At 38.1% G+C, this 13075-nt stretch overlaps 1 protein-coding gene across 1 annotated transcript; it reads right to left on the bottom strand.

Annotated features, from left to right (window-relative positions):
• Positions 1 to 3531: 3531 nt before the first annotated feature.
• LOC104223899 (uncharacterized) lies at positions 3532 to 4425 on the bottom strand. The gene has a single exon (XM_070164407.1). The coding sequence runs from the start codon at positions 4423 to 4425 to the stop codon at positions 3532 to 3534; it is 894 nt and encodes a 297-aa protein (XP_070020508.1).
• Between the last annotated feature and the right edge of the window lie 8650 nt (positions 4426 to 13075).

Raw genomic sequence — 13075 nt, forward strand, 5'->3', positions numbered from 1 at the left:
CCTATTTGAGATAAAACCCAATCTAAGGGAAAAAGAGTGCAACACATGCTTTCAAACCCTAGGTATTCGAGCTGAAAGATGCCTCGATATCACCAATCAAACATCTGCAAGGAGTTAGTTTTAAATACAAATGGAAAAGGGGAGAAGGACATACCTCAGCAGTAATATCGCTTGAGCAACGATACATTCCAATTGTTTTGTAGTTGCTCTCCTTCCTTTGTGCTAAGTTTGTAGTATCCTTTCCCTACGACTCCGAGGACACGGTACGGTCCTTCCCAATTGGGACCTAGTTTCCCTTCGTTTGGGTCTCGAGTGTTGAGAATGACTTTTATTAGGACTAAGTCCCCGACTCTGAAATATCGAAGGTTTGTCCTTCTGTTGTAATACCTTTCGATCCTTTATTTTTGCGTGTCCATTCAAATTGATTTGTCCTCCCATTTTTTATCGAGTAGTTTAAGAGAAGTGTTCATAGCTTCGTGATTTGAGTCCTCGGTAGAATGCTGAAACCTGACGCTAGGTTCCCCAACTTCGACTGGGATCAATACTTTGGATCCGTATACCAAAGAAAACGGGGTCTCCCCCGTGCTCGACTTTGACATCGTTCGATATGCCTATAGCACCCCGGGCAATATACTTCTCTCTGTTTCCCCTTTGCATCATCTAACCTTTTATTTAAGTTTTGAATGATGGTTTTGTTTGTGGACTCTACCTGACCATTTGCACTTGTGTGGTAAGGTGCTGATAGAATCCTTTTGATTTTATGGTCCTCAAGGAATTTTGTTACTTTGTTGCCGACAAACTGCTTTCCATTGTCACATGCTATTTTGGTAGGTATCCCAAACCGACATATGATGTGGTCCCATATGAAGTCGATGACTTCTTTTTCTCTTATCTTCTTGAAGGCCTGTGCTTCAACCCATTTTGAGAAGTAGTCAGTCATAAACAAAATAAATCTAGCTTTGACTGGCGCTGTTGGTAGGGGCTGATGATGTCCATCCCCCATTTCATGAATGGCCACAGGGATAGGACCGAATGGAGTTATTCACCGGGCTGATGGATCATCGGTGAAAATCTTTGGCATTTATCACACTTTTAGACGAACTCCTTGGTATCCTTTTCCATGTTATTCCAATAATACCCCACTCTTATCACCTTGCGAACCAAAGAATCGGCACCAGAATAGTTCCCACAAGTGCCCTCGTGGATTTTTCGTAAAACATAATCAGTGTCCCCGGGTCCCAAGAACACTGCCAGTGGTCCATCAAAGGTTTTTCTATACAACGTTCCATTTTCATCGAGCGAGAATCGAGCTGCTTTGGCTCGAAGTGCTCTCGACTATTTTGGGTCCGAGGGGAGCTTCCCGTGTTTCAAGTAGTCGATGTACTTATTCCTCCAATCCCATGTTAAACTTGTGGAATTAATTTTTGCATGGCCTTCTTCGACCACCGATCTCGATAGTTGGACGACAATCCCTAGGACGATATCGTCTTCTTCGACCGATCACCCCAAGTTTGCAAGTGCATCGGCCTCACTATTCTGTTCTTGAGGTACATGGTCCAGTGTCCATACCTTGAAGCGGTGCAATGTTATTTGAAGTTTGTCTAAGTACCTTTGCATTCGATCGTCTCGAACCTCGAAGCTTCCATTTACTTGATTTACTACCAAAAGGGAGTCACACTTTGCCTCGATGACCTTTGCTCCAAAAGGCCCTTGGATAGTTCAAGACCTACGATCATGGCCTCATACTCGGCCACATTGTTAGTCAATTTAGAAGTTTTGATAGATTGCCTAATGACACTCCCGTAGGCAGTTTTAAAATGATGTCGAGCCCGGATCCATTCACATTTGAGGCACCGTCTATGAAGAGGGTCCATACCCCGATGACGTACCCATTTTTAGCACGAGTTCCTTTTCTACTTCGGGTACAAGGGCAGGCACGAAGTCAGCCACGAAGTCTGCCAAAATTTAAGACTTGATAGTCGTTCGAGGCTGATATTCGATATCATATCCTCCAAGTTCGATGGCCCATTTGGCCAATCTGCTCGATAATTTGGGCTTATGCAAGACATTTCAAAGCGGGTATCTAGTCAGTATGCATATAGGATAGCATTGAAAATATGGTTTTAATTTTCTAGATGCGCTTATTAATGCAAGAGCTAACTTTTCCAAATGTGGGTACGTGGTTTCATCATATCATAGGGTCCGACTCACATAATAGACAGGAAATTGCGTACCTTACTCTTCTCGAACCAATACGCCACTTACCGCTACCTCAGACACGGCTAGATACAAGTATAGTGTTTCATCTTCCTTCGGAGTATAGAGCAGGGGTGGACTCGAGAGATACCGTTTTAATTCTTCCAAGGCTTGTTGGCACTCTGGAGTCCATGCGAAGTTGTTCTTCTTCTTGAGTAGGGAAAAGAAATGATGGCTCCGATCTGATAAACTCGAGATAAATCGGCCTAGGGCAGCTATCCGTCCGGTCAGTCGTTGTACGGCTTTCACATTGTTCACTATGGTGATTTCCTCTATGGCTTTGATTTTATTGGGGTTGATCTCGATACCCCTGTTCGACACCATGAAACCTAAGAACTTGCCCAAGCCGACCCCAAAAGTGCATTTCTCGAGGTTGAGCTTCATGTTGTACTTTCTTAGGACATCGAACGTCACCTGCAAATGGGTCAAATGGTCCTCTGCACGCAGGAACTTAACTAGCATGTAATCAATATAAACTTCCATGGATTTGCCTATTTGATGTTCGAACATCTTATTAAATAGGCGTTGATATGTGGCTTCTGCATTTTTTTAGCCTGAATGGCATTACATTATAACAATATGTACCATACTTCGTGATGAATGAAGTTTTTTCCTGGAATTCGGGTTCATTTGAATTTGGTTTTACCCAGAGTAGGCATCGAGAAAAGTAAGGATCTCGTGGTCGGCTGTAGCATCGATCAAACGACCGATGTTGGGCAATAGGAAAAAATCTTTAGGGCATGCTTTGTTCAAATCTTTGTAGTCTACACATATTCTATGTTAATTCCCCTTTTTATGGACTACCACTACGTTATCTAGCCATTCGGGATATTTTACTTCCCTAATGGATCCTATCTTAAGAAGTTTGGATACCTCTTCTTTGATGAATGCATGTTTTACCTCGGACTGAGGTCTCCTCTTTTGTTTTACCAGCTTAAATCTACGATCGACACTTAGTCGATGGGTAGTTATATCCGATGGGATCCCTGTCATATCTAAGTGGGACAAGGCAAAGCAATCAATGTTATTGATAAGAAATTGAATGAGTTTTTTCTTGAGTTTGGGGGTTAACCTCGTCCCCAGGTATACCTTTCGTTCTGGAAGATGCTCAATCAATATGGCATGCTCGAGTTCTTCGACCGTGGACTTCGTCGTATTCGATTCCTCGGGGGAGACGAAGGCTCGGGGGGTAAGGAAATCTTCTTCTTCGTCCTCGACCACCTGTTCGTCGATTACCTATCCCTCGGGCTCAACTAAGGGTATGGGTTGTGATTGTTATTTGGCAACCTGTTTTTCCTTTGACTTCTCTGATGTGGATGGTGTTGATACCGGTGCCAAGTCGTGTACTGCAAACATCTCCTTAGTTGCATGATGCTCTCCATATAATGTTTTAACGCTATCCTTTTTTGGGAACTTCATCATTTGATGAAGGGCTGATGGCATTGCCCTCATACTATAGATCCACGGCCTTCCAAGTAAAGCATTATACCTCATATCTCCTTCGATGACATGAAACTTGGTATCTTGTATGGTTCTAGCCATGTTGACTGGGAGGATGATTTCCCCCTTCGTCGTTTCATTTGCCATGTTGAATCCATTCAAGACTCGAGAGGGAGGTATGATTTGGTCAAGCAACCCGAGCTGCTCCACGACCCTTGATCTGATTATATTTGCTGAGCTACCTGGATCCATAAGAACACATTTAACTTGAACTTTATTTAAAAGGATAGAAATTACCAGTACATCATTATGAGGCTGAGATAAGGCCTCGATGTTTTCCTTGCTGAATGTGAGGGTGTCCTCGGGCACGTAGTCCCGAGTCCGTTTATCCCTTATGATGGAAACTTTGGTACGTTTGAATATAGGTCCCTGTAGGACGTCGACTCCTCCAATGATAATGTGAATGACATGTTGAGGTTCTTCGGGCTTATTCTTCCTGTTCGCATCTCTTTCTCGAAAATGGTTCTTGGCCCGGTCACTAAGATATTCATGAAGATGCCCTTCATTGAACAACAGGTCTACCTCCTCTCTAAGTTGCCTGCAATCTTCGGTCATGTGCCCATGAGTACCATGATATTTGCACATCAAGTTGGGGTTCCTCGGTCTGTATAGGCTTGGGCCATCTATTATCTCTAATTTTGTCAATGGCTGAGACGATCCCCAAGGCATCGACGCTAAAGTTATACTTCGATAATCGGGGTGCCTCTGCCAGTCCCAAGTGCCTATCAAACCCGATTTTGCTCATAAGTCCCCGGGAACTTTGACCTCGATCTGCTCTTCGATCATTCCGAGGTATGTTACGCCTTGAAATGTTTCTTCAATCCTCGACGTATGGCTGATATCTTTCCTTATTCGATCTTGAACCCCTGTCCACATTTCCTGACTCACTTGCTAGTAACCTGCTTGGATAAACTGAGCCCGAGGGGGCTCCCAACTGTTCATCCTAATTTTTTATTAGTACCTGTTATGCACATCCGCCCAAGTCACAGTGAGATACTCGACCAAGTTCTGTTTCAGCTACTTCGAAGCTATCGAACTTCGTTCATTTAGCCCTTAAGTGAAGGTTTGTATGGCCCAGTCATCGGAGATTGGTGCTAAATCCATCCGTTCTAATTGGAAAAGGGATACAAACTCCCTCAGCATCTCGTTCTCCCTTTGCTTTATTTTGAATAGTTCGGACTTCCTTGTTGCAGCTTTTATGGCACGGGCATGTGCCTTCACAAATGAGTCTGCCAACATGGCGAACGAATCGATAGAGTTCGGGGGTAGTTTATGGTACCAAATCATGGCACCTTTAGATAGAGTTTCCCCAAACTTTTTTAGCAAAACTGATTCGATCTCATCGTCTTCCAAATCATTTCCTTTTATGCCACAAGTATATGTGGTGATGTGCTCGTTGGGATCAGTGGTTCCATTATAATTCGGGATATTTGGCATCCGAAACTTCTTCGGGATGGGCTTCGGAGCCTCACTCTGGGGGAATGGTTTTTGCACGAACCTCTTCGAGTCCAGTCCTTTCAAAATCGGAGGTGCTCCCATTATGTCGACCTTTGAGTTATATGTCTCCACCTTTTTGTCATTTTCTTCAATCTTCTTTTCTCGGTCTCGATCCTTTTGGAGAGCTCTTCGAGCATTTTCATAATCATGGGGTCAGTCCCCGAGCCATTTTCATCGGGCCTCTCTAGCGCTGGTTCAGCACGCCGAGTGTTCACTGGTTCGGCTGTGTTTGGAGTTCTGTTCTAACTCTGAAGTTGAGCGATGGCGACTTGTTGGGCTTGTAACATTTTGAATATCACCTGAAGACTGACTCCTCCTTCTTCCATTCCTCGTGTTTTTTGTCCATCGGGTCAGGCTTCCCTATGCGCATTCCCTACGAGGTCTACAACTGAATCCGCATTTAGAGCGTTATGCGAACTGATATCCATCGGCTCCATAGTTGGCACTTCCTCAGGGTTTATGGGTAGTACACTGACCCCTATACCGATGTTTTCTCCAAGACCTTCGTCCTCATGAATAGGTGCATTCTGTGTGCTAGACATGTTTAAGCCTGAAATCAAAGAATCTTTGACAAGAAAAAGTATGAAGAATAACATGTGTTATCAGAAAACTAGCAATAAAATAATCATTATTATCTTTAGCCCCACGGTGGGTGCCAAACTGTTTACCTCGAAAAATGTGAGTAAAAATTAAAGATAATTTGTGGTTTTAAACATATGTGATTTATTCCAATACTAGTGAATATACAAGTAATATTAGGTTTAAGTAAGAAGGATTGATGAACCAAACCAATATTGTTAGAGCAATAGGGGCCTCGAGCTTGATTATCTCAGGGGCCTCGAGGTGAGCTAAGAACAATAAAGTATGAACAATAAAGTAAAAAACGATAAAGCTGAAGAACAATTGTTGAGCACGGTAAATGAAAAAAGCAGAGTAGAATATTCTATTGCAGTGAATGAGATTATTTTTACAAATGATTGGGGTCCCTTTATATAAGGGGAGAAAAACCCAATATAGTACATTCCTAATTGTGGCAAAGAATTCTATTGGTATAGCTATATAACAGCCTAGTACGGACCTGTACTAGCTCGTACAAATTTTATCCTTTAATTCATGCTTTGATCCACGTGTCCTTGAGAAATTCCCGCACTTTCTTAAGTGTCGTTGAAATTGTACTGCCCTCGATGTAGGTCGTGCCAGGCATTCAATTTGCTCCCTCGAGGTGTGTGTCCTTCAGTCGGATCCGACCCCCACTTCGAGTCGCCCGGACTCGAACTCATAGCCCAATTTAAGACTTCGAAATTGGGCTCCTTGATTTTGACCGCTATATTTTTTGAGATTGCAAACTTAAGAAATCAATGTTCAGACCATCTTATTTTGGAGGCAACTGCCCTTTAATATTTAGCTTGCTGATTTTGGTGTTCTAAAAGTTGTTAGAAAATTTAGTTGTTAAAGTGCACTTCTTTCGCTGATTTATTTCAATAGAAACAGAATATGCGCTCTCGAAACAACTTGCTAATTTTGGTTTTGTGTTTTGTTGTTCTATTTGTTCCTTCACTTGTTAGCAAATGTTAGAGCTTTAAGACCAATGTATTCGCAGATTTCAGAGCTTCAGTTGTTTGCCCTTTTAACAAATTATGCACTTTTGGAAACAAAGTATTGGTTGTTGGGTAACTTTACATAGACCACAAACACTAATTCATTTCTTCAAAAATGTACATAAGCAAAAGACAATAGATAGATAAATAGATAAATGACAATAGATAGATAGATAGTTAAAGTATAGCGCGGTTCTATATGTATAGCGCATGTATTAACTGCGTTATATATATATATAATGCATGAAATCACCACATTATACATGAAACCACTAGGTGGCCTGATGGTTGAAGGGTAGTTATGAAGTTGGTTTTGTCCTTAAGGTACAAGGTTCGAATCCATACGCCAATATTTTTGTATTTTCCTATTTCTTTTTCATTTTTTGTTTTTTTCATTATTTGATTTAAGTGTTTAGATATAAATACTTTAATAGAGAAGCCTTTTATTATTTATTTAAAAAATCAACCAATTATTTTCTGTTATACGTAAAACAAAATTATTTTTTTCCTTTTATTTTCAAATTAGAATTATAAGTTTTATTTTATAATTAAAATTTCTATAAGAGAATAATAATATATATAGCTTAATCTATTGGTTGAATTATTTTATTTTTTGATATATTTCTTTCTAAATTAGTTAGCAAATATATATTTTTTGATATCTTTTTAGCTTGCCACTTGACTTAACCACATGCTTCACTATTCTCCTTTTAATATAGGGAATTTTACCACCTATAGAATAGGTTAGTACCCTATTTATATTCTATAAATACCCTTTTAAAATATTACATTCTATAAATACCCTTTTTAGTTTATAGCAAAAAATTTAAATTTAGTTCCATCCTAAAATTAAGGCTTAATATATGCTACAAAATATTTTTCTATCTCATTTTTTTTATTTTCTCTCACCTAATTAGCGTATATTTCCTCTCATCAGCTTTTCTCTCTCTTCTTCAATACACTTTTCCCTCTTCTCCCACAAACACACGTTCCATACACTTCAAAAACCCTCCTCCGCTATTATCGCCTATACTTCTCCGTCATTATCACCCCACACGTCATTCTTCTTCGCAACTGTTCTCAAGCGTATTTTAACGGGCAAGTTGGTTCTCAAGTGTTTTTTAGAGCTTCACAGTTATATTTTGGAAATCTTCTCCCCGTAGGTAATTCAACTACTTCGAAATTGCTTTTTCATTAGTTTGTTTCTATAAGTTTTTTTAGAGAATTTACACAATTTTCTGATATATCTTCCATTTGTATTGTTAATCACCAGGATTCTTTGAGTTTTCTCTCTAATGTCGGATGCAACGCCACTCAACAGACTACCCAGAGGTATACCCACCAAAATTCTCAATTTTGATGGGCCCTCTTTCTCGTTGCAACTGACTCAAGCGGAGAAAGATTTTGCAGGTTTATCAGCATCCAAAGTTGATGAAAGAAGAAGTAAATTACACAATGACAAGTTGAAAGAAGTCCAAGTTGATGAAGCTTCAAAAGAAACCAAAAATCAAGTTGGCTCAAAGAGGAAAAAACCTATGAAAGATTCAAGAAACCAAAAGGTAATTGGTATTTGTTACATGTATTCTGTTGTATTCATATGTATCTTCTTGTATTTTTGTACCTTTTTGTATAGTGTATTCTGTTTCTTCTATAGTATGTTTATGTATTCATGTGTATTTGGTTGTTTCCAACAGTTCATATTTAATGTAATTTTACCTGTATTCATATGTATTCATGTGTATTTAGCGTTTGCTAATGTATATTTGTGATAATTCAATTGTCCAGTTTGACCTCAAATGTATTCATATGCATTCATATGTATTCAGGTGTATTCATCTTAAATATTTTGTATTATATATGTATGTTACAAAGTATGTTAGCATATATTTAGCCTTGTCATTGTATCTAGTCTTCTGTAAGTGTTTGTAGTTGTCTGACATGCATTTAGCCTTGTCATTGTATCATGTCCTACATGTATTCCAAAAAAACTTAATATGTATTTTTGCAATGTATTCACTTGTATTAACATGTATCTTTCAATGTTCATTGCAGGGAATTGATTTGTTTGTGATACACCAGCCAAAATTAGCACCCCATATTAGTAGTTACACTAACACTGATATAGTATCCCAGCTAAAAGATAAGCTTACTCCCGATCAGTTCCAACAATTCGGCAATACATGCTTTGGCTCATTTCTTCAAATGAAGCGATTTGATGTTCAACATCAACTCTTCAGATGCTTCATGGCTCGACAGTTAAACGGCACTCCAAACAATGTATTTGCAGTATACGTCAATGGTACTGAATTACATTTCACATTAAGGGAGTTTGCGCTTGTGACTGGCCTCAAATGTGTAGGTAAAGATGAAGATTTTGAGTTTAGTGAAACTTCTCCCAACCGGCTTATTGCGACTTATTTTGGAAGTGCTAATACTGTAAATAAGAAACACTTGAGACAATGCTTCAATGACAAGGCATGGGGCCCCGACAATGATGAGGATGCTTTGAAGATATCTTTGTTGTATTTCATCCACACCTTTATATTTTCATCTGAGAAGAATAGTGCAACTATACCGAGGCTAGATTTTGACTTAGTAGAGAGTGGGCGTTATTCTGAATATCATTGGTGTATTAAAGCATTTGAGCTGTTGATAAACTCGATTAGCAAGAAGATGGATGCTTTGAAGAAGTATTACAGGATAGTTGGGATGCCCTTAGCTATGCAGGTGTGGTTTTATGAGTGTTGTTCTTCTGTTGATTCCAAAATTGCAGTCCGAGTCTGCGACGTGGTCCCCAGAATACTCAATTGGAGAACCACCGGAAATCAGCCAACATTTTCTTATCTGACGAACGGCATGTTCAAAGACACCGGAAACACGGTAATATACAAATGTTATCAATATTCTGAAGATAATTGAACACAAATACATCTATAATTTGCATACATTTGCATTCAGTTAGAGGTGAAGCCTACTGTAATATACATTGGATTCATAAGCTTATATACATGAATATTTGCATACATATTAATACATTTTAATACATTCTAAATACAACAGAGTTAAATACACCTGAATATAGCATTATACAGTTATGCATTAATATGTTTTTTGTAAGTCATATCTTATTTTTTTCACATATTGTGTTCAAGGACATCACTCCTCTAGATATAGAGCTTGTTGTTATTCAGATTTCTCAAGTGTGCGCCAATATTGAGAAAATACCTAATCCTGCGCATTCAGACAAATCGGGATAGGATACGGATGACTTTTCTCCTACACCCAATCTTCAATCTAAGAAGAAACATGTTGAAAGTGTTGGTCCATCTTCATCACCGCCACATAAGAAGGTCAAGGAACAGCCCAAGATTCCTATAAAAGAACCAGAATATCAGCCCAAAGTCTTGTTTGTGTTTCTGACATTGGACATAAACTTGTGCATGACCATCAGCTCCCAGAAGGCCAAAATGAGAAAGTATCTTCTTTGAGGAAAGACCTAAAATCATTCAAAGAATACGTGAGTATTTACCCACCGATTAATCAATAAAGTTTGATATCTATGTGTTTTAGTATTTTTCTAACTATTTTGTATTGTTAAGGTTGTTGGAGAGTTCAAGTCTCTAAGAACATTGATCAATGATAACTTCAAGATGCTTTCAGACCATCTTCAATAAAATCAGCAAACTGAACCCATAGTGAGACATGATAGTGGCATTGACACATATGTCGGAGATAATCATGAGGTATAAAAGCAGTTATCATATTGAACATATGTATTTAGCTGTATTCATATATGTTTTAATCTAGCCATTTTACTGATGTATTTAACTGTTATTCAACTTTATATATATGTATTCTGACTTTTAAATCTTAACATATTGAGCATATTTTTTTAGATGTATTCATAACTGTGTTACACTTAATCTGTAATATCACTTTAAACTGCCGTATTTATTTTTATTTCAACTGTATTTACATGTATTCTGCTTAGTTAATCTGCATTTTCTGTAATGTATACTAGCTACTTATATGTATTTAATCTTTTTTCTAACATTAAGTTACCATGCTAACAATGATACATACAACTACCAGAAAACTACTTCAGAGGTACCGTCCATCATACCATCTACCACAAACCAAGAGGATGTATCTAAAGAATTCTATGTTTCTCAATTTGAACTGGACGACAAGTTTCTACCCAGTCAAATTCCAGAAACTAGAATAGTTGTTCACACCAGTGCAACCTCAACGAAATAGGCGACCAAGTAGATGGAACTCTTCGCCTTATCAATCTAACTTCGACTCAGGAGGTAAGTGATTTTACAAACGTAATATTCAGCATTCATCGTGATTGAATCATTTATAGTAGTCCATAAACACAAATTCAATTTACAGCATGTTCCTCTGTAAAGTTGACACCCATCTTTGAGAAAAGACACTCGTTTGAGGAAGATCCAATAACGGGGCCACATCCTATGTTACTCATTCAAGAATATGACAAGTGGGTTCGTGAAGGTCTTCTAGCAAGACATGATCAGAAGTGAGTTTTTCCCCGTTCATTGTATTGTGTTTTCATTTTTTTAAGGTATGTACATAATGAGTTTTATATCATACTTGTAGAGGTAATCTCGACGACCATTACAAGAAAAACAAGTCTATACTTCACATTCCATTGGATTTTGGAGTTGATCAAGTTGATTCCAAAAACTGGTTTTACCTTCTATCCATTGACGGGAAGTTATGGGATGACAATGTGAGTCTTTCCCAAAACTGATAATCTTATCTTTAAATAATAACATGCTGTTTTATTAACTTGTATTTAGTTGTATTATTCAGCTGTATTTTTCTCTGATTTCATATGTATTCAGTTATAGTCAATTTAATTGAACTGTATTATCAACCAATAGTCAATATTATTGAACATGTTGTATTCAAATGTATTGAACAATTGAATTACCTGTATTCATCCAATGGCAGTTAAATTCAACTGTTTCAACCAGCTGTCCAGATCTGTATTCAACTGTATTACAGTGTATTCCACCAAAGTCAGTTGAATTGAACTGTATTATTAACCTATATTCAACTCTATTCTACATGTTGTATTCACCTATATTAAGGAATTGAATTAGTTGTATTCATTCAATGTCAGTTGAATTCAATTGTAGTCCATAATCTGTATACAGTTGTATTCACCTGTATTATAGTGTATTCCTCTATTTTCTGTATTCATTTGTATTCAACTTTTTTTAGCATCTGTATTGAGGTATTCATATATATTATTTCTTAGTTCAAGCAAATAAACTCACACTATCTACCAACCTCTTTTGTTTATAGCATATGGATGTCATATTCTACTATTTGCGAAAGATGGGCAAGTACAATCAGCATAGGGACTTCACGTTTACTACTGTTGATTGTATATTCAAGACAAGAATAGCTGAAATATATGACAGGTATGAAGATACAGATAGTGATGCTAATGTAGCCAAACAAGAAGACGTTGTATGTGAGTATATTAGGGGCTACAGATTGCATGCTAATGTACCCTGGCATACAGTGGATAATTTCTTGATACCAGTGAACTTGAAGGAAAAACTTCATTGGGTGTTGGTTGTTGTGACTTTCAAAGATAGATGTATCAAAGTGTACGACTCGTACACGTCTTCCAGTCATGATGCATATGTAGTCTCTGAGATTGTAAAGCTAGCTAAGCTACTACCTCTGTATCTGTCAATTAGTGGGTTTTACAGAGATAGTCAAGGCATTGACTGGTATGCTTATCCCGCATACACAAACAAGGATCATAACGAACCTTTTGAAGTTATCTTCGTTCCAAATCTGCCTCAACAGAAAGCGGGCAGCATGTAAGTATCCAATCATCATTCTTATATGTTTTATACAAATCTAATTGTATTAATTATTTTATATTCTGTTTCAATCAATTATTTTTTAGGGATTGTGGAGTGCATGTTGCAGCCTTCGCGGAGTTTCTGAGCACTATTGGAGAGATTACACAAAAAACACCATTTGATGCCACTCTTCTCCATCAAAGATATGGTGCTCTGTTATGGGACTATGCTATGCGCAAGATAGATGCTGATGCAATAAGCGAGAGTGAAGCACCTTCAAAGATTGAAAGGCAAATCTCTGAGTCGGAGGCAAAGATGCAGATAGTTTTAGAATAGCTTTAGGTTTTTTTTGAGTTTAGCTTGAACAATGATACT

The sequence above is a fragment of the Nicotiana sylvestris genome, chromosome 12, assembly GCF_000393655.2.
Source record: "Nicotiana sylvestris chromosome 12, ASM39365v2, whole genome shotgun sequence".
NCBI lineage: Eukaryota > Viridiplantae > Streptophyta > Magnoliopsida > Solanales > Solanaceae > Nicotiana > Nicotiana sylvestris.